The sequence below is a fragment of the Sciurus vulgaris genome (assembly GCF_902686455.1).
Source record: "Sciurus vulgaris genome assembly, chromosome: 12".
Taxonomy (NCBI): domain Eukaryota; kingdom Metazoa; phylum Chordata; class Mammalia; order Rodentia; family Sciuridae; genus Sciurus; species Sciurus vulgaris.
Genome location: NC_136473.1, coordinates 1095800 through 1119918, shown reverse-complemented (window position 1 = coordinate 1119918; position 24119 = coordinate 1095800). Strand labels below are relative to the sequence as shown.

Sequence of the window (24119 nt, the reverse complement as noted above, 5' to 3'; positions counted from 1 at the left end):
ACTCATGCACATAGCAGACTTTAATAAGCCTTACGTTATGTGCAGTTGAAGAAGAGTTCCTACACTTCAGGACCGAAGCTGGATTTTCTTTCCCCTTTTAGAAATTTGTTCTGCAAAGTGGTTGATAAGGATTCCTCGTCCTCTTCTGCCTTGGGGTGGGGGTGCACACTGCAGCTCTCGTAAGTCAGTATTGTAAGGGCTGCGGTTGTGACTTGCAGCCCATTTGGACCACCTGCAAGCCTAGCCTGGGGTTTCCCGCACTGGTCGCGCTGGTGGGCGCTCAGTCAGCCTCTAAAAATCCGATTGACAGCCGTTTTATTTTTAAGGCAGATGCAGGTGGAAAGCAGAAGCCCGGGTTCGTTTCTGGGAAGGTTTCTACCTTGTGCAAAACAAAGAACTGTATTCCATGAAATGCGAACAGTGGCAATGCCACAGGCCCCACAGCCCCCAGCCCGCCTCGCCGAGTCCGCGCCGGACCCGAGCGCCCGAACGTGGGCTCAGAAGCCTGGGGCCACGGAGCCTCCTGGGCTCCGACCCCGCAGATGTCACAGGGGTTAAGGAAGGCAAGAGGCGAGCAGCCGCGCCCCCACCGCCCCGCGGCCCCCGCGCCGGCCCGCGCTCTTTGTTCCTGGCGCCCGGCAGCGCTGGGCGAGGCCGCGCGGGGTCCCGCGGGCGCAGGGGGCGGGCGGGCCCGGCTCCGGAGGCGGCGACCGGGCGAGCGCCGCGCCGCCGCGGCTTCCGCTTCCTCCGTGCCCCGCCCGGAGCGCGCCCCGCGGCCCCGCCGAGCCGCGCGCCCGCCCGGCAGGTGTCGCCGCCCGCCCGCGCGCAGGCCCGGCGCGTCCGGGCGGGGCGGCGGGGGCGGGGGCGCGCGAGCCCGCCCGCCGAGCGCGCCGCGTGTGCGCCCGCCCCGCCCGCAGGGCCGCGGGCCGTGGTGTACGTGCAGCGCGCGCGGAGCGAGTGGCGCCGCGGCCCGCGCCCTGCCCGCCCGCTCCCCGCGGCCGCCCCGGCCGCGCCCCGAGGCCGCGCCCGCCGCCCCGGCCGCCATGCGGCGCTGAGGCGGGCTGCGCGCGGCTCCGCGGTGGGCGGCGGTGCTCGGCGCCCTGACGGCCCCGCCGCCGCCCCGCGCCCGGCCCCGGGCCGACCCCGCCGCCATGGCCAGTGACAGCGGCGGGCCCGGCGGGCCGAGCGCGAGCGAGCGAGACCGGCAGTACTGCGAGCTATGCGGGAAGATGGAGAACCTGCTGCGCTGCGGCCGCTGCCGCAGCTCCTTCTACTGCTGCAAGGAACACCAGCGCCAGGACTGGAAGAAGCACAAGCTCGTGTGCCAGGGCGGCGACCCCGCCGGCCCCGCCGCCGGCCCGCGCGCGCAGCCGGGCCCCGCGCCGCCCGCCGCCGCGCCTCCGCCCCGGGCCGGGGCCGCCTCCGGGACCCCCGGGGCGCGGGCCGGGAAGGCGGCGGGGCAGCGCCGGGGCAGCGCCGAGGTCGCGCGCGCGCCGGCCCCCGGGGACGCGGCCCAGGCCCGGGGCCCCCGAGGCGCAGCCGAGCGCGGCCAGGAGGAGCCGCCCTCGCGGCGGTCGCCGTGTCCCGAGCGGGCCAGCCTGTGCCCGGCGGGTAGCTCGCCCGGAGAGGCGCTGAGCCCCGGAGGCGGCCTGCGGCCCAACGGGCAGACCAAGCCGCTGCCCGCGCTGAAGCTGGCGCTGGAGTACATCGTGCCGTGCATGAACAAGCACGGCATCTGCGTGGTGGACGACTTTCTGGGCAGGGAGACCGGGCAGCAGATCGGCGACGAGGTGCGCGCACTGCACGACACCGGCAAGTTCACGGACGGGCAGCTCGTCAGCCAGAAGAGCGACTCGTCTAAGGACATCCGGGGCGACAAGATCACCTGGATCGAGGGCAAGGAGCCGGGCTGCGAGACCATCGGGTTGCTCATGAGCAGCATGGACGACCTGATCCGCCACTGCAATGGCAAGTTGGGCAACTATAAGATCAACGGCCGGACGAAAGTAAGTGACTGGGCGGGCGCCGGGGAGGGACGGCCTGTCCGGCCCGCGAGCGCCGCGGCGCGGGCGCAGGGCCTGGACCCGGCCCGCGCCGACCGAGTGGGCAGGGCGCCCTGCCCCACGGTGCGCCGCTGTCACGCCGCAGCCTTTCCCGCAGGCCCGGCCCTGCACGGCTCGCCACCCACCGCACCAGTGCGAGCTGGGCGGCGGACCTGAGAAAGGCACGGCTCAGGCCTGTGGTCGCAGGACTCCAGTGTTCAGGAAGAGCTGCGCCGCCGCCCTCCCCCTGCGGCCCGGCTACGTCCCTGCTGTGTTCAAACCCTCTGCGAGCGGGGAAAGAGGTATTTCCGTTTTCGGGCAGTCGGCACAGGCAGGTCCCATCCCAGCATAGGTTTCCTCTGTTTGCTTTGTTGATATGATCCCTCTGTTGAAAACGAGCAGTTTTGTAGCTTCCTGGAACATCAACAACCGCAACACCGCGTTGGAGCAGGAGGCCCCTGAACTGTCCGGTTCCCTTCGTGGGGTCCTTTTGTTTTCTCTTGGCTGTGCAGTGTCGCCAGCAGGTTCTTGGGCGTCTTCCTGGTGGACCCCTCTCCCCTCCTGAGATGGGCAGCAGACCCCTGCAGCTCCTTTCCCTGTAGTCCATACCCAATCTTCTTTGCGTCCAGCTCTGCTAGGCCACCCTGCTCTACCCTGCTGTCAGCTTGTCAGTTGTGTTTTGGGATTGTGCTGGGAAATTGTCACAGGTGTGTTTGTACACATGAGCTCTTCTGTGTGTATGTCACTGTCTGTTTTGACAGTCATCACGTGTCACTCTGAAGCTGCCCAAAGGCTGGGCACAGCATCGGGAAGTTTCCAGATGTGAGCTCTGTGGGGAACACAGGGCAGTGCTCATTCACATCTGTGGGTTCATGTGGGGAAGGCACGTGTCCTGTTAGACTCAGAAAAGAACAGCAGTGGCTTAAGATGAAGCTGGGAGGGAAAGGGGCCGGTTGAACCTTGGCCTTGCTCTTCACAAGATTTTCATTTATACTGAGAACCGATACATTGTTGGGGTCAAATCTGAACATGGAGCAGGAGAGGATCTGGCCTGGGACTGGGCGGTGGAGTCAGGGGAAGGGGATGTCCTAAGTCTTCCTCGATCTGCTTTCCGAGGCCATCTGCTTTCCTAGCTAAGCTGAGACCTCTTCTCCAGGACTGCCCTTCTCAGGGAAGGGGCAGCAGATAGCCTGGCTTTTGGAGCAGTTGTTTCTGATGGACAGCTCTTAGGAAACAGTCACCTCCTTCCCCGGGGGTCATGGGGACTGAAGGAAACTGGTTCAAGTCTCTTGACTGACCCTGTGAAGGTGTGATGAGGGACTGACTGGTGGACGAGGGAACTGGGCCGTCCCTGGATCTGATCTTGTGCTTTCATTAGTTTCAGAATCTGTGAATGATCTTAGGAATTCCTTTCATTATCCTGCCTGACTGAAAGAGTTCCGTACTCATGTTTGAACATGTAATTTGAGTATTCCTAAAACAACAACAGCAGCAGCAACAAAATAAGAACCCCACAAGGGTGCCTGCTTCGGGGAGTACAAAGGCAGTCAAAATACCTCCAGCAGACACTGAGTGACCCAAGTGTGCTGGGCACCAGACAAGACTCCACCCAGAACGGCCACCGCAGTCCTGATCCTGCCGCGTGGGTGGCCTTCAGGATCTACACTTGAGGAAGTTTCGGCTGGGACATGGCCAAGGCCTTGCACTTAGGAAAACCTGACTGACATGCAGCCCTGCTTTTCCTGCCCCTCTGGAGGCAGGTGGGACCTCAGGACCATGGTGTCCATGCTTGGCATATCCCTGGAGGGCGAGTGTGGTGGACGTTTCCTTGACGGTGGCAGACGGCTCCGATGCTGTGCGCGTGGTGTCCATGCTTGGCATATCCCTGGAGGTCGAGTGTGGTGAACGTTTCCTTGACGGTGGCAGACGGCTCCGATGCTGTGCGCGTGGTGTCCATGCTTGGCATATCCCTGGAGGGCGAGTGTGGTGGACGTTTCCTTGACGGTGGCAGACGGCACCAATGCTGTGCGCGTGGTGTCCATGCTTGGCATATCCCTGGAGGGTGAGTGTGGTGGACGTTTCCTTGACGGTGGCAGACGGCTCCGATGCTGTGCGCGTGGTGTCCATGCTTGGCATATCCCTGGAGGGCGAGTGTGGTGGACGTTTCCTTGACGGTGGCAGACGGCTCCGATGCTGTGCGCGTGGTGTCCATGCTTGGCATATCCCTGGAGGTCAAGTGTGGTGGACGTTTCCTTGACGGTGGCAGACGGCTCTGATGCTGTGTGCGTGGTGTCCATGCTTGGCATATCCCTGGAGGTCAAGTGTGGTGGACATTTCCTTGACGGTGGCAGACGGCATCAATGCTGTGCGCGTGGTGTCCATGCTTGGCATATCCCTGGAGGTCGAGTGTGGTGGACGTTTCCTTGACGGTGGCAGACGGCTCCGATGCTGTGCGCGTGGTGTCCATGCTTGGCATATCCCTGGAGGTCAAGTGTGGTGGACATTTCCTTGACGGTGGCAGACGGCATCAATGCTGTGCGCGTGGTGTCCATGCTTGGCATATTCCTGGAGGTCGAGTGTGGTGGACGTTTCCTTGACAGTGGCAGACAGCTCCGATGCTGTGCGCGTGAATAAATTCCATGGTTGGGCTCTGTAAACGTCCCCAGGTGACAGTGTTGCTTCCGCGCAGTGGCTTCGACGCCAGCGTGTGTTGACTGCCTGGATCGTGCTTGTTCAAGCACCGCTCTTCCGAGGCAGAGGAACACGGTCACGGGTGTGGTTGTGGGTGGGGGGGTCTTCAATACAGAATCTTACCACCCTTCTTAAGTTGTGAGGTTGTGGCAGGTCCTCCTCCTACTTCCGGTTCCCAGCCGCAGGGGCTGTTCTGCATTTCCTGCTCCAGGTGAGGAAGCTGTTTGGAATCCTGCAGAATTCCAGATCTTGGTTCAGGCCTCCTGTGGAGCGTCTCGGGCTCTGTTTTGCTGACACCATCTGTGCCCCGTACTTGTGCATGGGGCAGGCCTGGCAGTCAGGCGGCTTCCCAGCCTCCCAAGGGCTTCTCTGGCCACTGTTTATCCAGCTACTGGAACTGCGGGACCACAGGGAAGGAGGAAGTAGTACAGGAGAGAAAGAAGCCACTGATGTCACACCTCCGCTTTCCCCCTTCTCGGTCTTTTCTTTGGGGTTCCCTTTCCCCTGAGCTGCCTGTACCCCTTCTCACATTCTTCCATCCAGCAGGACGTCTTGCAGTGACTTCCACCAGGAAGGACCCTCAGCCTGCCACTGGGTGCAGAGCAGTGTGCTGTGAGCTGTCAGAAGCCACAGGGTCCTTGAGAGGCCGTGGGAGGAGAGGAGCCCTGGGTCTTCCTGTGGTGTTTCTCTGAAGGGAGACGTTTGCCCATTAAAATAAAACTTCTGGATCGTATTCAGAACACGTTTGCAGTTCCAGTGAAAGCTTCAGTGAGGACAGGGAGTAGTGAGGTATGCTGAGAGAGTGGAGTGTCAGACTGTGCTACTAAGGTTTTCATTGGTTCTGCACAGCGCTGGAGATCATGGCTTTCAGAGCAGAGAATAGGGTAAGGGAAGTCCTGATGCTTTATTTTCACTACACAGAGATGTGGTGACAGTCCTCTCCTGTCAAAAACCGAACCGGTCCTGAGCGCCCCCGGGAGATGCTCGCAGGCTGGGGAGAAAGCCCTCCCAGAATCCCGCCCTGCTGGCACCTGGGCTCAGGCCTCCATCCAGCCTCCAGAACTGTGGGGTCTGACCTGATGCTTGAGCCTGGGCGAACAGGAAGTGCCAGGTGGAGCCCAGCAAGACTTGCTTCCCTCTCTGCGTCTGCCCCTCCTCTGTCCTCGTGGAATCCTGGATGTACATAGTGAAGCAGCTTGTTGACGGTTACTGGCTGCATCTGAGTTCAAGATCACAGTCGTTTCTCCAGGGTGCAGACAGGCTGGAAATTCTGCACAGGTGTCGAGTCCAGCTGCTGGGGAGATGGACTCAGAGGTTTGCTAGGTGGCAGGGGAGCCAGATGCACCTGGGGGGATGCACTTGTCTCATGAGTTGGTTTACATGTAAACAAATACCTTTGATTCTAAATGAAGTTTATTTTAAATTAAAAGACTTTTTGCACATTTATACTTTTACCCACTAGCTAATAAGCTGAGTGCTTTTGGAGACACTGAGGCGGGCGGAGGACCGTCTGGATGTGGAGGGAGGATGCCCTTGTCAGACGTGGCCTGGGTGCTCTTCTGCTGCTGTGACTGCCCTTGGCCCATTGCGTAATCTCCCCGAGCCTGAGTGTTTCCATTTGTGAAGTGGTGGTTGATGACACCTGTCCTCTCAGCATTGCTATGAGGAGGACACGTAGTCCAGTTTGGAAAGCACCTGCTAAGCTGTGCCAGCTGCTGGTAACTGCTACTCTCATCCCTTGGATTTTTTCTGTGCCTCCGATCTTTTTAAGAGTTCTCTGCTTTCCCTGTCTCTCCCACTCTCAGAAACTGGAGGGAAAAAATAGGCTTAGAACCATTTTTTACCAGACCACTTCCCACACATGCACAGTTTTTTAAAACAGGAAATAGGCCCCAGAGAGGTTGGGTGAGTTGTTTAAGGACGTGGAGCTGGTCAGGAACACCGGCAGGCCTTGGATCCGCTCCCTCTTCTGTCCCTCTGCCCCCCGTGGAACTGTGTACCCACCTGACGGGCTGGGTCTGTGTTCTCCAGGACGAGGTGGACCTCGCCTCCCTTTCCTGCCTGCTCCACCTGGCCCTTCTGCGCTGGGCATTCCTCCTGGATGGTCCCTGCCGCCTCTTTCCTCTGCTGTTGTCTCTGAGGCCGGCCTCCCTTTCCTTCCTTGGAGGAGCTGCTTCCAGCAGTTTCTGATTGGCGCGTGCACTCCCGGCTCCTTCCTCCCCTTGCAGCGAAGGGCTCGCAGTCTGCCTTGGTTCTGCTGTGTTTCCTGGTGCCTTACTGTACGCCTCTGGACGGATGTTACCACTTCGTTGTTTTTATTCACTTTCTGCCCCACGGCTTTGCGCGACACCAGCTCTCTGGCCCGCTTTTGTTCCGACAAGTTCTGGCCGTCCCGTAGCTGTTTTTCTGTTTCTCTGCCCAGCGAGCATCCCACCTCCTTCCCGCGAGTGCCTGCTCCGCGCGCTCCGGGTGCTGTCGTGGCTGCACAGTGGCTGTCGTGTACGGAGCCATCGCCACAGCTTGTTTCTGACTCCAGTTCCAGCACGACGCTTCTGTCCTGCGAGGCAGACTTTGCCTGAGGCTCAGCCAGCACTCTCCCTGGCTGCAGGGCGGCCCCTGGCACGTTTCCTGGTCACCCTGGGCTCCTCTGCCACCCTCGCAGCAACCTCCTATGTCACCATCACCTTTTCCCATGACCAGCTCCCAGCAGGTTTCATTCTGAGGTGCTGGGACAGCATCTGCAGGCTCCTTGTGCTCGCCGAAGTCACCGTAAAGATTTCCTGCATCTGGGATTCTCGTGGTCCTTATTTGCTGTCTTAGATCCCCTTTCCTTTCTTGTCTTTCGGTGCTGGGGATTGAATCCAAGAGTGCTTTATGACTGAGCCACTTCCCCAGCCCTTTTTATTTTTATTTTGAGACAGGGTCTCACTAAGTTGCTTAGGGCCTTACTAAATTGCTGAGACTGCCCTCAATCTCACAGTCCTCTTGCCTCGGCCTCCCGAGTCTCTAGGATTATAGGCATGCGCCCCTGCGCCTGGCCCAGATCCCATGTCTTTACGGAGTGTGTGCTCTAGGCTCCTTGTTCTGTTTTGACAGTCTTTTCATTCAACAAGTGGTAAGCGGGTGCTGTCTGTGCAGAGACACTGCCCGAGGAGTCAGGGGTCCGAAGAGCCTCAACAGTGTTTGGTCTCACAGAGCCGACACTCCCCTGGCGAGGGCAGGGCTGGACGGCAGTGGACAGGGTGTGAGGAACACAGGATGTACTGGGTTGAACACCTTCAGACAGACGAGCAAGGTGAGGACAGAGCTGGGGACAAGGTCTCAGTGCAGACTCGTGGACGGGGAAGGGCTACTACTGGTTAGCAGAGGCACCCCAGGTGGACTGCGCCTGGCGTGTGGGAATGGCGAGGAGCGCTGTGGTTCTGGCGAGCCGGGAGCCGCGGTCAGCGGAGCCCTGGGAAGGAAGCCAGGGCTGCTGGTGTAGGGTTGGGACCCAGGTTTATCGTGGGTGACCAGGACCCCTCAGAGTCTGTGAGTTGGGCATGTGCCATGTGCTGCTGCCCCAGCTACTTGGGGGACTGAGGCAGGAGGATGGCTTGAGCCAGGAGTTCAAGGCCAGCCTGGGTGGCACAGCGAGACCCCTCTCTTTAGAAGGAAAGTTCTCGGGCTGCTGTGAGGGCAGACGTGGGCAGGAGATGAGCAGGGGCAGGAGAGAGACGCTCCTGTTGTGGCCCTGGCCTGGGCGAGGGGTGTCCAGCAGGCGCTGTGGGGTGGCAGGAAGGCTGAGCCCGGTGCTTCTGCAAGGAGATCTCGAGACTTGCCGGGCCAATTGGAAGTCAGGTGAGAGAGGAAGGAAGAGCCAGGGAGGCTCCAGTTTTGGCTTCAGTGCTGGAGAGAGATGGCTGCTTTTTTATCTTGCTCTAACTCTTCGCCTGTCTTCTCTTGCCCCGTTTTCAAGTTTCCATTTAGAGCCGCTTGCCGGCACCTATTTCCAGCCAAAGCCACAGGAAGAAAGTTCTGTGGTCTCGTCTGGCCCTCCCTCGGGCAGCTGCACTGGCTGCTGCTCTTGACCCCCAGTCTGCCCTCTCCTCCCCAGGGCCACACATGCCCTTGCCAGCTCCACCCTGGCTGTCTTCTTCAGCCGCCTGGTGTGGTCCGTGTGCACATCTGTGCTCTCTCAGGAACAGCTGGCTCAAGACGGCTTGGAAATTCACGTAAAAAGAAATGCCCAGATTCTAGAACTGTAGAAACCCTGGAGGAGATTGGTTCAGCGTGCAGCAAGCATAGATTTAGATTCAAAGCCAAAATAAAGTCAGAAATATAACGCTTCATTTAAATGTGCTATTAAAAATCAAACCCCTACAGAAACTCCAGAAGGGGTAGAATGACCACAACATATGGAGAACTGTCCCAGTGAATTCTGGCCACAAGTGACCCTGTGGTAGGAACGGGAGGGTCACCCAGGGCCCATACTGAGGACCTGGAGGACAGGGGCAGTGTGGAGGCATCGATCCCCTGGATGTAGCCAGAACCTGGTGCAGGAGCCACAAAGTGCCGGCTTCCAGAGGCTGATAAAGTGAGAACGGAGAACCCGGGAGTCTTAAGCATGTGGAAGCTTACTCTTGATGCCCAGGGAGGCTGGGTCGCGGAAGTACAGCGCACATTGGGTCATTGCAAGTGAGACCTTTCAGACATGAGCTCCGGAACCCAGAAGCCTGTAATCCCACCTTAGTTCAACCATCTTCCATTTCCGGCTAGTTTTTGTATCATTAAACCCAAAGAGGCCGTGCAGCATCTTATCAGCAAGTCACAGGGACACCGTGCAGGAGCCCAGCGCCGGCCGCCCGTCTGCCTTTCTCTCCGGGGACACGCGAGCCCCAGGCCCTGAGCACCTGTCGTTACACCAGCCTGTCTCCTTTCTCTGGCCGCTTCACCTCCTTCGGGTTGCCTCTGGGCTTTCTTGGCAGTACTCCTCTGAAAAGGGCTCTTGTGTTGCTTTTTGGGTGGAAAATGCAGCCGGCTCCCCTCTGTCCCGGCCTCGTTGCCTGCGAGCCTGTTTGCACCCACCCTTGCTGGGGCTCCTCTGCCGCCCTGGTCCCGGCCCTCAGTCACCTTTCCTCCTGCAGCTAGTCGGTACTTGCTGTTCCCTCCACGTCCAGCGGTGGCTTTCTCCTAAGGCTCGGTTCTTGGCTCTGCCCTCTGCCAGGAGCCAGAGGAGGGAGAACGTGAACCCTCTATTTCCAGACTTCTTGGTAGCCCGTATCAACTGCAGATTGCTGCGGATGGATCCCCTGAGGTTTAGTGGCTCAAAGTGGCACCCACGTGCTGTGTCTCGGGCGCTGGGGTGGCCCTGGGTGCGGGCTGCTCTGCTCATAGCCCCACAGCCTGCACTCAAGCCCTGTGCCTGGGCGGAGGTCTCTGAGGCCGGGTGGAGGGGGCTGCTTCCCGGCCGGGGCCGTTCCTCGCAGTGTTCAGGCCCCAGGCTGCCTTCCATTCCTCGCCACGTGGCCGCTAGCGAGGCGGTTTCCTTCCACAGTATGGAGAGGCCCAGTCAGTGGGGGACTGCTGTGCCTGCCCCAGCCGTGAGGTGCCCTCCTTGCCCTGTCCCTGGGCTTTGGCCCCGTCCCCTGTCCCCCGCTCTTCCTGGTTCAGGGAGGGAGCCGGAGGGCGAGTGCGGTTCTCTCTGGCGTCTGTGCCCCTTGGGTGACGCTGTCCTTCTGGCCTCAGCCTGCTTTCTCTCCCAGCTAATCTCGGGCACAGGTTCCTGAGTTAGTTGCCCATTTGCAGGGCAGATTCTCCAGAACCTGTCAGCGCAGGTGTTCAGAGTAGTGCCCAAGCCTGAGGTGTGGGAGGGCGGAGAGGCCCTGGGAGGGAGGGGCCTGCACTCAGGCCTGGCTCCTCCCACTGGAGCGCTGGTGTGTCTTACCCTGTGCAGCGTTGAGCTACACCCCCTGCATCTTTCTGGGAGTCTTGCAGAGCCAGCATGATGTGGACCGTGGGCGTCCTGTGTCTGGAGGGATGAGAGCTAGACTCCATCCCATCTGTGGACACCACATATTACTCAGCAGTTGTTCACAGAGTGCTCGGTGTGCTGTGCACTGAGGTGGCATGGCCCTCTGCCCTCTGGGGTCTCATGTCCAGGGAAGGCAGCGCTGGTCTGTGGTCTAGGTCTGCTGGGTGCTGACGGGAGGGGCAGGGTCCTGGGGCAGCCCTCTGGGTGCCTGATGGTCCGGGGGCCAGGAAGGCTGTCCTGAAAGAGGCGGTTATTGAGACTGGACTGGAAGCCCCGGTGACGTCCTTGGAGTCGCTGCGTCTGGAAGAAGCCTGATGCTCCAGGCGTGTCCTCCCCCTGTCAGCAGGACAGCTTGCATCGTCTCCCGGTCTGCCTGTGTCCCTCGCTGCCACTCACACTTCCTGCTGAAACCGTCCTCTTCTCTGCCTGGATGTTACAGAAACCTCACTAGTTTTGTGTCTTCCCTTCCTGGTCCATCCTGTCCTTTGCTGCCTTTTCAAAAGAACATTGTGCGTCCTGCCACGAGCTGGCCGCAGGACCTGCGCATGGTCCCCCGGCTCTGTCTGCGTGGAAAGTGGGGCGGGGCTCTTGGCTGTGCTCCATGCCCATCCCTCTGAGCAGAACGGGGTGCTGTCCTGCTGTGGGTGTGACCCTCAGGGCCAGGCAAGGCTTGTTGCCCAGGGGCGGCCTCCACGGGGAGCCAGGAGAGCTCCTTCCTCCAGTGGCCTTAACCCTTGCAGGGGGCCTCTCCGCCTCCCTGATGGAGGCTCGTCACTTTGTGTCAGTGTTGTTGCCCAATACAGTTGTTTCCTTGACCTGTCCTCTGTCCTCCGCACGCCCTGGCCACATCCCTCTGCGTGAGCTCCTGCACTGCACAGACCCGGCTCAGGAGCCTGGGAGGCGTGTGGAGGAAGCTGCTGGCCAGTGCTCGCTGGGCAGTGGAGGGTGCCTCCTCAACGCCCCGCTGGCACTCCCGCAGCACCCCCTCCTCCTGCCCGCAGTCCACTCCCAGGCTGCCGCCACTCAGACCTCACACACCTCTGGGTCTCTCCCACCCCCAGCCCGCCTGTGACCTCTTTCCTCTGGGTCTGGGTGTGCTCTGTGCCAGGAGGTCCTGCTGTGCTCCATCACCTCCGGTGACCTGCAGTGACCTGCCTCCGCTGTCCCCTGCGCCCCCTCCCAGTTCTGCATCTGCAGGAGATGGTTCTGAAGGCCGAGGTTTTGTCCTGTTTGGGCAAGTCCTTTCTGTGCTTACTCTACTGTTTCTAGCCCCTAACTTTCCAGATAAAAATAGTTGGGGCCAGAGTGGCCTTGAACTATTTTTGACTCCGCACACTGGGAGAAAGCCTCTGAAGGTGGAGTGAAGGTTTGTGCTGTTCCTCTCAGAACCAGGGTTGGGTGACGATGGCGAGGAGCCCTCCAGCATCCCTGCGTCCCCAGGGACAAGCCCGGTGGGTCTCACTGCCCCGCCCAGTGCCTGAGAGCCCCCGGGAAACACATCACTTCGGCACAGCGCAGCACGGTGGACGTGAGGCCGAAGGTCGTGCACGTCCACCCTCCTCTGTGACCTAGGGGAGGAGCAGTGCCTGGCACACGGACACAGGTGGCACCGCCCACACAGACAATGGGCAAGGCAGCAGCTTAGGCTTCTGACTGGGCCTAGATCTGTCATAGCCAGAATCTCAGCGGGGCTTAAGGGTGACGTTCAACACGAGGGCTTGGCTTAAGCAAGAAGAGAAATATTTCTTTCATAATCAGAAAACCTCCCGGTGTTAAGCACGTTTCTAGACCGAACCTCTCATGAGCTTGGGGAGGGCAGTGGCCAGGTGAGTGCAGGTGACGGGAACCAGCGTGCCGCTGTTGCCTCCCCTGGTCTTGGGACCTGGGTGCCAGGTGTTGAACCCAGGGGTGCTTCCACAGAGCCACATCCCAGCCACGCCTGCCCCACTTCAAATTTTATCTAGAAACAGGATCTCACTGAGTTGCTTAGGGCCCTGTTGCTAAGTTGCTGAGGCTGGCCTTGAACTTGATCCTCCTGCCTCAGCCTCCCTACTGGGGATTACAGGCTGTGCCACTGTGTCGGGCGTTCACCTGTTTTCATCCATTGACAAGCCCCACCTGCCAGTTTTGCTTGGTTTTGACACTTAGAGGCGCGTATTCATTCCCCTGGTGTGGAGTTTCGAAGGCAGTAGCCTGGATTCATTCGTACCGTGCATAATTGATGCGTAAGAAATGGTTCTTTGGGTGGTTACAACCCAGGGTATTCTGGAGTACAGTTTCTTGAATAAAGACATTTTTGGCTAGAAATCCCACGTGATAATGGAACGGTGCCCCGGCCCAGCCGTCTGCCAAGCGTTCCAAGGCCCCTGAGCTAGTGTTTCATAGCCTGGCTTGGCTCGTGGGCCCCTAGGGATCTCCCAGAAGCCACCACCTTCTCCACGCGAAGTTTGAAGTCAGACCATGACAATGGCGTTCAGAGAGCCCAGGCTAAACAGAAGGACCGGGAGCGCGTCGTGTCAGGGCCGCGAGGAGGTTTCTGCCTCAGAACTGCACCTGGAGTTTCCCCACCAGAGTGTCAGCCAAGTGACAGACCCAGAGTGAGGAGTAGCAGTTACCCTGTGACCAGGGCTGTGTGCAAGCAGAGCTCCGAAGGCGTCCTGCCTGGTCCTGTCGGGAAGGACGCGAAGGTGGCTGGTGTGTGCAGCAGGAAGCCAGGACCTAGCCCTTTCCCTGGGCCAGCCCAGGGCTGTGCCCTTTCTCTTCTCCCTGGTCCCTCTGGCTCTGTCCACTCCGCCCCCCGCCCCCTGCAGGTGGGCTTCGCGCGTGCTTTTGCTTTTTAAGCGTGAAAGCCTCAGTCGAGGCCGTGGCGGGGCAGAGGTGAGGCGGGAATGCACACGGGTCGCTTCGCCCTGTTCACGTGCTCCTGAACTGCCCGCTCGCGCAGTCCCTGTGTCCCAGGTGTGTGCGAGGCTCGCTCAGAGGAGCCGCAGCCGTCCCTGCTGTGGTGTGGGGGAGGAGGGTGAGTGTGCCAGAGCCAGGGAGCCCGGCGAGGAGGGGCTGCTCCCTGCGGGCGGCGGCCTCACCTGTCCATCGTGAGCAGGAGCGGTGTGGACCCGGGCAGCGGAAGAGCTGTCGCGGGGCTAGGCTGGGCTCAGCGGCAGGCGCTTGCCTGGCAGGCGTGGCTCTGGGTTCCACACTCAGCACCGCATGCAGATAAATAAAATAAAAGGTCCACTGACAACGGAAAAAAGAAAGAAAGAAGGATCCTGACTTGCTTTCCCTGCGCCGTCAGACTTCCTGATCAGTGACTTCCGCATTGATCGCTCGCAGGCCATTGGCCCCCAGCCGCAAGAGGGAGCCCTGGCTGTCTGGGAAGGGTGTCTTGGGCCTGCTGGGGTGGAGAGGACCCCGAGGAGCACCTTCACCCAGGCTCAGTCCCTTGGGGCTCCCCTTGGCAGAATGAGTCGGAGGCAATAGATATCTTATTTATATTCATGAATTTAATTATTTAATCTGCATTTGCAAATGCAGTCCCTTAGATGTTAATTAGTTTTAAAAGCTGGTCGTGTATGCAGATAAGCTAGAAGGAGTGAATGGAATCTCACACAAACAGGTTTGTTGTTATTTCTTAGTTCTCACCAGAGATTTGATTGTTCTATAACTTGTCAGTATTACTTAGCTTTTTTTTTTAGCCATGTAGTCTATAATTTAATAGGACACTTTAGAAACAAAATTCTAAAAGCCACTTCTTTTTCCCTAAGCTAGTGCAGGGTCTTGGGGCTCTGCCTGATTCTCAGTCAGCCTTTATGGCTCCTTTTCCCGTAGCTGTGGCTTCTGCTGGCTGTTGTCACCTCTGTGGAACTGCTCACGTCTGTGGCCAGATTTGCCCTGCTGGACCTGTGCTGAGAGCAGACGTGCCTTTTGGGAAGCCTGCTGCTCTCCCCAAGAAGTTGCCTGTAGGTTGCACACGTTTTCTGAAGTTGACCGTCCTTAGCACTGTTAACGGTGGAAACGTGAGACCTTAGGGTGAGATCTACTTCTGCTTATTAGCCGTGGCTTTTTTAACTTGATGCTGAATAAAATGGTTTTATCTACTTACAAAACAGTAGAGCTTATTATTGGAAAACGAGGAGACAGTGGGAAGTGAAGCCAGACGACATGTGCTCACGGACATATTTTTCTCGAATATGTACCACGTAGGGTCTGCGTACAAGAGTGAATGACGTGAATTACATAACACTGAATAACATAATAGAGCTTACGCGGTTTTTGATCGAAGCATTTGCTCTCTTTTGAGTTTGCGAACTGCATGTTTATTTTGACTGAAAATCTCGTATGTCATGGAAAAAAGGTTGCTGCTGTGCTTGTGACTTTATATGTTTTCTGACTGTAAAAATACTAGAATGCTCCAAAATGACACACTGACAGAATCAGGAGAAGCGGTTGACAAATTGATGATTGTAGCCACTGGAGATTCCGACAGCTTTCTTGGTAATGGCTGGAACCAGGAGATGGGGGATCCTGGGAACATAGACGCGTCCAGTGCTGCCTCAGCTGGACCTCCCTGTTGTCTGCAGGACGCCCCTCCACGGCAGCACTCAAGTGTCCCTGGCCAGCTGGTCAGGGCGCGCACTGACCTGCAGCACACACTGGACCACGGGACGCGTCTCAAGAAACCCGGACCGAAATCACGCGGAGTGTGGGTGTTCTTCAGCCAGGGGAGTTAAGTCAGCAAGCAGGAGTGGAGAGCAGGCCAGGTGGCCCCGGGCGGAAGACGTGCCCAGCATGGGGAGGAAAGAGAAGGAAAAGAAACCGTGAGAATTCCCACGTGGGAACCAACCCGCGGGTCAGAGGAGAAATGGCTCCAGCTCGCGGGAGCAGGATCCCGAGTTCGGAAGTCGACCCCACTCAGGAGATCTACTCCTGCGGACCCGGGCCAGGACCTCGCTCCCGGACAGCAAGCACTCTTCCACGGGGCCAAACCCCAGCCTTGGTTTCCTTTTTTAATAAAGAGGACAAGGCGGTTCAACGCAGGATGTGGTGGACTGCTTATGGAAATAATAGACCTTGAGCTTTTCATCATTCCATATAAAACCAATTCAGAGTGGACCGCGGGCCTAGATGTATAAAACCCTTAAAACTTCAAAAGAAAAGAGCAGGCCCTCCTAAAAAGGACGGGGGACGTAGCTCAGAGAGAAAGTACCCATGGGCGCAGTCCCCAGTAAAAAAAAAAAAGAGGGTCCTCGTGAGGGAGAGATAGATGAAGATCTCCTAGGACACGGAAAAGATGAGCCGCCATGAGGGCACCACGAAATGCCACCCCACGTCACACGGGAAGGCCGAGACCAGAGAGGGAGGACGGGGGCGACCCAGGCTGTGGGCAGTGCCTGTGCTGCTGCTGGTGCACAGCTGGGCAGCCGGATGAGGGCCCGTTCACATGTGGGTCCCACGGGGCTGGCGAGGGACGTGGAAGCCCCCGCGCCGTGTCTCCTGCCCTCCAGGCCCACCACCTGTGAGTTGGAAGGGGAGGGCCACGTTTTCCTGATGGACACCTGTTGCCTCTCCCGAGGGGCTTAGGGGCTTGTGCCCTCTGCCCGTAGGCCTCAATCGCTCAGCCTCCAGGAGGCTGCCCAGCAGGCAGATCGGAAACCGATGGGAAGCTTCTGGAGACCTTGTGCCGACGGGAGGGTCTGCTTCCCCTCGCCCCTGCCCTCCTTGCTCCGTCTGTCTTTCAGCCCTTGACCAAGAGCGTGTGGGGTCCAGGCTGGGAATGGACAACTCGGCCAGGCTGGAGGGGTCCAAACCCCAGCCCGGCATTTGGGGGCTTGCGGTGCCGCCGGGCGTGGGCCTCACCTCTGGCTGGCCTGATGGGCAGCAGTGCCATGCCTTGGCTGCCGAGACTGCACGGTTAGCTGCCGAGGTCCCCGGAGCCCAGTGCCCATGCTAAGTCCAGTCCCAGGTTTCTGGTCTGTCACAGGAGCCGTTCCTTCATTGCGGGGTCTTGGCGGCAGAGGTGGCTCTGTCTGACGCGCTGGGTCGGGTGGGTGGGAGCCGTGCCCCTGCTCCCGTTCTCGCTCTCCAGCACACCCCTCTGCACCTTCAGGCACTAGCGCTGCTCGGTGGGTTCTCCACCCCGCCGTGCAGCCGGCTCACCTTCCTGCTCTGTTAAGGAGTCCCCAGTCTGCCATCGAATGTCATCTGTCTTCTTCCTGGCACTTGGAGTGTTCACGTCTTTATCAAGCGGGTCCTCCGCCATCGCCCTCTGCAGCCTGCTCCTTCCTGTGTCCCTCATTGGCTCCCGTCCTCTCTGCGGCATACTGGGAAGTCTCTAGCAGCCAGGCAGTAGAGCTGGGGGTTAGAGGGGGCTGGCATCAGATTTTAGTTTCAGCAAGTTGGCTTGAGTGGAGCGTGGAGGGAGTGGTCTGTAGGGGCACGGTGGCCCTGGAGGAAGGGGCCAGTGAGCAGTTGGTCAGGAAGCACACACCTGGGTCAGGACCTCTGCTGAGACGGAGGTGGTGGCCGGGGAGGTCCACGGGAGGCCTGTTGAGGACCTTTGAGTGGCTCTGCTGTTGGATGAGGGGAGGGGAAGGCTGTTAGGGACCACTGCTCGGGGGAACTGGTTGAGCAAGGGTGCTGTCCTTGAAGGAGGGCTGTCTGAAGAGGAGCAGAGCGGTGGGGGGGCCTCTGGCTTGCTCTTGGGCTGCTCTGCCTGTGCACCTGCAGGCAGTGCGTTTGTAGGTCTGAGGCTCTGGAAGATGGCCTGGCCACGCAAGTCAGCAAGGCAGCCTGTGCTGTGCCCTGGGCAGAGGCTGGTGGAGAGGGTGCCCGGAGGAGGAGGAGAGCCAGAGGACAGCAGTGCTGGAGAAGCAGGAAGGTGGAGCTTCTCCAGGAGGGTCCCTGTGCCGCAGAGGACTTACTAGGGCGGTGTCTGGAGAGGCGCTGACATGGTTTGGGATTCAGCAGGGATACTGCCCCCCGAGTTGCAGAAGCAGTGAGCTGTCGTGGTGGAAGGTGTGGGCTGGTGACAGGGACCGTGCACTGAGCATCTGCCTGGAGCCTGCGTTCCTGTGTCCGAGGGTCACTTGGAGGTCTAGGGGAGGTTCTGAGCCTGGGTCTGGCTAGATCCTGGCGCTGTGCCACTCTGAGGACAGCCCCAACCCCGCTTCTGAGTCCTGCATGCACACGGCAGCCCACCCACGCAGGTGCCCAGGAGCGTCTCAGGTTTCAGAGGAAGCGCACTAGCACTGCCAGATCGGCACACCCTTCCTGGTGATCCGGCTCTGTGAAGCGGGGTCTTTGGCACCTGTTCTGATGCGAGGCAATTCCTGCTGTGCAGCAGGGGCTGGGCTGCCAGCCTGCGGTCTGGCCTCCAGGTTTGGAAACCTGTGTACCAGGTTGCTTGGTCTCAAACGCTTCCGAGTGCCAAGGCCCTTACTGCTCAGTGAAGGTGAGCATTAGAGATTCCTTTTGGCCTAGTGTGCCATGAAAACATTAGTGAGATGCTAAAGAAAGTTTGGGAACCAGTGACAGACTGTCCCCCACAGAAGCTGCCGAGGGGCCGAGCAGCTCTGGAAGGTTGGACAGCAGTAAGAGTGGAGCGAAGAAGGACTTAGGTCAGGCACGCAGGCAGGCGCGCTGTGCTGGAGAAGGGAGCGGCTGATGGAGGCGCAGGGGCACTGCGGCCTGGGGCAGGCAGGCGGGTGAGCGAGACCCTGCCTCTGACGCTGCCCTCAGGCCAGCAGCACGGCGTGTTGGAAGATGTGCAGAGCCTGCGCCCATTGCAGACCGACCTGGAACTGCTGCTTCTGGCGCGCTCCCGCGCTGTGTGCACACCACCACGCGGGGGCAGGCTTTGCCTCGGGAGGGGACGCCATGCTGCTGCCCGTCTGTTCCAGCGCCTTTTGGACCTTCCGTGGCAGCCATTCTGACTGGGTGTGAGGTGAGGAGGGTTATAGATTTGGGCACCGTTAGACTTAGGCACATTTTTGCCTTGTGGCCCAGAATGAAGCACCACCTGGTGAATCAGGCGGCGAACCGCAATAGCAGCAGGGACAGGGGAGTTGGAGCAGCTGAAACGGCCATCTGGGAGGGATGCCGAGAAGCCCTGAGGTCCCCCAAGCTTGGAGCCTGCTTGGTTGCCACTGCACGGTTGTGACTTTTCCAGGGGTGCCAAGTGGCCAGGTGCAGGAGCCATGAAGATGGAACTCACGTCAGGCTGTTTGCAGCCTGAGGCGGAGGACGGAGCAGGGAGCCCCCGGCAGGACCCCGTCTCTGGAGCCCATGGGGAGGCCTCCACCCTGAGGCTGCACCAGCAGTGGGAGGGAAGCTTTCCTGTCAGGCTTCTGCTGTCCCGCGGGACTGTGTGATGGCTCGACGGTTTCACCCAAGGACAACCACAGGGAATGGTGTGAGTCGACAGGGAACCACATTCAGGGAGGCGCTGTGGAGGACGGGTAAGGTGAGACCCTGAGTGCCCGATCGCAGTGGGGACAGTAGGTGAAACACGGGCATGGACCCCGGAGGTCAGGCGTGAAGACTGGCTGGGGATCAGCAGTGTGGTCTCAGCCGGGCGAGGGCAGGGTCCTTTCCTCGGCAGGCAGAAGAGCGAGCCGTGAGCACACACTGTCCCACCCCTCATTGGTCGTCAGCTCTTTGAGGTGGGCATCACCCCGGGCCACAGAGGAGGAAGTGGGTTTGGGCAAACACCGCAGTCACGTAGCCAGTTGTTGCTGGAATCGCGATCAGGAACCAATCTCTCTGACTTGGGTCGGCTTGTTCCTCGGAGCTGGGGACCTCCCGCCAGCCGGGCCAGAGTGTGCCACCGCACCAGCCCAGCCCTGGGCTGGTTTGCTGTGTGTCTCCAGAGTGCGGAGCGTTCAATCTTCGACCTTCTAACCGTGTTTCAGAATCTCACCAAGCATGTCTGTGAAGGCTTTTTTAAGGAGCTGATTCTCAAGGACTTTATGTCCTGAGTCCTGTGCTCCCAGAGGGTCCTGCCTGCCAGAATCGCATAGCCACGGAGAAGCTGGAGTCCTCACTGTCCCTGACGCCGTGTTCTGTGGGACTCCGCCAGTTCCGCAGACGTGGGGTCCACTCGCGCAGTCTGGGGTGCCAGCTGTGATCCTCTTACCTCTGCGTCGACTGCCTGCTTGTGTGGTGTGAAGGAAGCCATGTGGGACTGGATGCCAGGACCCCCCTCTGGGTGGGGTCGGACCTTCTGGCCTCCGCCTGGGAACATGGTCCTGGGCTGGACAGGAAGCTCAGGCAATCCAGGTGCCTGGCTCCAGGGACAAAGACCGGCCTGGAGGACCCGGTCTGAGGTCTCGCCCACAGGGTGGGGACTTCCTGCCTCTGACCAGCTGCGCCTGCCTCGAGGGGGTTGTGCCAGGGCGCAGGCAGCCAGTGTCCCTTCGTTTGGCTAAAGCAGCGTTTGTCAAGCACTTCACTGGGCGTGCGCTAGCCGCAGAGACGTGCGGACACCGAGAACAGAGGCCACAGCCGTCAGAGAACCCGCAGCCTGTTCACGGCCCGGCGACAGCCAGCCGAGTGGCTGCAGGTCGTCCCGCTCGAGCCCTCCCCCTTCCCTCTGGAAGGAGGGACATGGGACAGCCTTCTTTGCCAGCCAGCCTGGGGACAGACTGGGATGATGAGGAGCACACTGAACGTAGTGCCTGGCACACGGTGGGCGCCCCAATCTGAGGATGAAGAAAGGCGTCGAGATTCACGGGGCACCTGGCTGTGCCCTGTGCTCTTCTCCCAAGTGATGCGTCCCCAAGGTGCAGGGCTCCTCAGGTCTGTGGCCATCAGCACAGCTGGGCGCACCAGCTCTGCCCGGCACTTCCTGCTGGTTCGCTCGCGCCGTGACCCTCACCTCACAGGCGAGGGGATCTGAGCACAGAGAGGCTAGAGAACTTGCCCAGAGTGACTCAGCCAGTGACTGGCAGTAGGCCGAGCCGCGGAGCCGTGTTCTTCCTGTTATCCCGCGCTGCCTTCCGTGGAGGTGAGAGCAGTTTTTCAGCCAGAAGTGCACCTGAGTTGTGTCCTGCTGATCTGACTGGCCCCTCTGAGCACAGCCTGTCAGGGTGCATCTCGCCGAGCCTCCGCCTCCTGGGCCTTCTGCCTTCCTGCTGGCTGGGTCTTTCAGCCACTTCTTTTGTTCTTAAATACTTAGTATCCTTCCTCTAATGCAGCCCAGAAATGGATACAGGCTTCAAGATCTGGTCTGAGCACTGCAGACTCTGGCGAAGTGTTTAATATCCCTTCAAAGTAAATTTTTTAAAGTCCTTAAACTTATTTTTCATAAGCTAACATGTTTCTGCCAACTGTTAGCAGAAGGTGGTAAAACTCGGCTCGCTCTCTCTCTTTTTTTTTTTTTTCGGTACTGGGGATCAAACCCAGGCCTTGTGCTTGCAAGGCAAGCACTCTACCACCTGAGCTGTCTCCCCAGCCCTCAGCTCTTTTTAAATTGCATTAAAGATGTTCGTGCCAGGTGTGGTATCACACATTGATACCAGCCACTCAGGAGGCAGAGGCAGGAGGACCAAAAGTTTAAGGCCCACCTCAGCAACTTAATGAGACTGTCTCAAAATTAAGTCATAACATCAAAAAGGACTGGGGGTGCAGTTCAGTGACAAAGCGCCGCTGGCTCAATCCCCAGCACCAAAATCACACAAGTCCATGTTACTCCATCATGGTTCCATCCCCGGTCTCTGGTAGATCGCTGATTGATTCAGTCAACAGATGCCTGAGTGCTGGTGTTTGGTACTAGGAATACAAAGATGAATAGGATCCAGTTCATGATCTATGACTCTGCCATCTGGTCTGGAAGTCCTGAAAATAAGTATCATCAGGGTGTCTGGACACGGACTTCACGACAATCAGGCAGGTTTTCTAAGAATGACATGAAAAAGAAAAGAACGTTCAGTTCATTCACAGTGATAAAAGTGGAATGGAGGTTCGTGTCATTTGAAACAGGATCCCCATTTTTAAAATGTCCTTCTTTTTAGACGTACGTGGCAGGAGTGTGGTTGGCGTGCCCTGCGTGCGAGGAGTGTGGCTTGCTCTGGCCAGGATCCCAGCCTGGTGGTTGTCCGCGACGTGGCGCTTCACGGCCGTGTTCCTGTGTGCGCACAGGAAGGTTCTGGCCCGTCCGCCACGGTCCTCCGCTCCCTCCGCTCCCTCTGCTCCCTCCGCTCCCTTCCCGTGTCTGATCCACTGAACTTCTGGTCGTCCCTCCCACCATCTTCTAAGACCAGAGCTGGTCCTTCCGCTAATCATGCCCCTGGGCAGCTGCAGGGCTTGGGCTCTAAGCAGGGCCTGCAGAGACCACTTGTCCAGCGGGGGCTCTGCTGCCTGCCTCCGGGTGCCCTGCCTGTGGTCAGTGAGAACTCCACAGCAGACCTGTGCTCGGCGGTCACGGCTGGCCCGGCCGTCCTGCCTCCAGGCTCTGCAGAGGAACTGGCTCTGCTGCGGCCTGTGGGGGCCTTGCTCCCTGCTGTTGGGATTCCCCTGCTTATGGGTCTGGCTTCCAGGTTTCTTGCCGAGGACTCTTTGTGGCTCCCTGTTACCCACGCGGGAAACCTCGGTTGGTCCTGGCGTGGCAGGTGGGCCCGAAGGGCCTCCTCTGTCACCTGGCCTGTGTGGCTCGTGGTGCCCACGGGCGCTCCCCGAGCTGCTGCGGGGCCTTGGCCTGGCCTTCCTTCTGGAGCGTCCTGCCCGGCCCTCCTCTTGCTGGCTGGCTGGAGCTCAGCCTCCAGGACCGCCTTCGGGCAGCCTTCCTGAGCCTGCTTCTGGTGATGCGTGTCCACCCCGTGCTCCTGGAAGCAGCGGCTGTCGCGGTGGCTGGGTTGACCTTCCATGCTGAACTCCTGCCCCGTGTGGCGGTCCCTCTGCCTCCTCATCGTTTGTGGTCATTGCCTTTTCCAGTAGCCGAAGCCAGACGCTGGGCCACCCCGTGTCTTGTGCCCATGCCCTGCGAGCACACCACTCCTCAGCCTTACGTTCCCTCGGCCCCCACGCAAGCCCCAGCATCCGACAGCGACTCTCCCTCCTCATCTGGACCGGCTCCCTGCCCGGGCCCTGCTGCAGTGAGTTCCTTGCGGGCAGTGGCCTGTTTTTCCGTTCGTGATCACATTCCACCACCTAGGGTGGTGCTGGATGTTGGTGCTCAGTCACACCCGCCGAACGCTCCAGCACCTACGAGAGGCGCCGCGGAGGGCGGGGGTGGGCATGCTGGGCGTGGCCGGGAGCTCCACCACCAGCTGACCCCAGCCCTTTTCATTGCTTATTTTGAGATGGGGGTCTCGCCGGCTTGTCCAGGCTGGCCTCAAACGTGAGCTGCTTCTGCCTCGGCCTCCTAGCCTCTGGGGTGACGTCTGTGGGCCACTGCTCCTGCTGCCCTGGACATTACAAGGCTTCGTTTTCATGCACACATGCCAGGCACGCCCCCACACCTGAGCTGCACCCCGGCCTTTTGACTTTGTTTTGAGACAGGGTCTCCCTGAGCTGTCCGGGTGGCCTCGTTGCTGGGAGCCACACCTGGCCAGTCCTGCGTTCTTCCTGGTGCTGTCCCACCCTCTCCATGCCCGTGCCGCGTACTCCAGCTTCCTCTAGCTGGTGTCCTTACCTCTGTTCCACGTCATCTCCATGAGTAGCTTGAGTGGCCTTTGTGAAATCGAGATATGATTTCATCTTATACAGTCCCAAACTCTGCCAACCAGAGCGGAGAGTTAGGACAGGTCTCAGGCCTCGTCCTGTACCTTGACCTAGGATTCCAGGTGGAGGGCGTGGGGTCGCAGTGCCGAAGTGCCGACCACAGGCAGCAGCCCTGGAGGTGGACTCCTGGGCAAGTCCTGACACCTCGAGCTGCGGCCGGCCGAGGTGCTTCACCTGTTTCCTTTGCAGTTTCCTGGGGCCCTGTGTGGCCCCCGTAGTGTAGCACCTCCCTCTCTGCTTGGAGTCCGCCCCTGTCTGGCAGACTTACTTATACCCTCCAGGACTCCTGAAGTCCTTCCTGGTGCCTTCGCACCTGGGTGTGACCTTTGTCCCGCTGGCCTGGTGCCGGCCCACGTGTCCCCGTGACTGGCCCTTCTGAGCTGCTGCTGCCGTCTTCACCTGAAGCGGGCCCTGCTCCTCCCCACGTCACTCTGAGGGCGCACCGGCTGAGTCTGAGTGCCGTGGGTGGGTGAGGCCCCTCTGCTCACCCTGGCGAGCCTGAGGGCCTGGCTAGCACCTTCTGTGGGGGGTTATTCAAGGCAGAGATGCTGCTCGGCCTTTGATCCGGCTCACTTCAGGTAGCATCCAGCAGAACCAGCGGGGGACCTGACAGTGGCCCGCCAGGATCCCCGTAGGAGGGCCGGGGACCATGTCTGGGC

At 59.6% G+C, this 24119-nt stretch overlaps 1 protein-coding gene across 1 annotated transcript in view; it reads left to right on the top strand.

Annotated features, from left to right (window-relative positions):
- The first annotated feature begins 937 nt into the window (after nt 1-937).
- Nucleotides 938-24119, top strand: part of EGLN1 (egl-9 family hypoxia inducible factor 1) — a 29881-nt gene continuing 6699 nt past the window's right edge. The window contains exon 1 of the mRNA XM_079107207.1: nt 938-2006. Within this exon, the coding sequence (XP_078963333.1) occupies nt 1152-2006 (855 nt within the window). The 5' untranslated portion in view covers nt 938-1151. The remainder of the gene's footprint in view (nt 2007-24119) is intronic.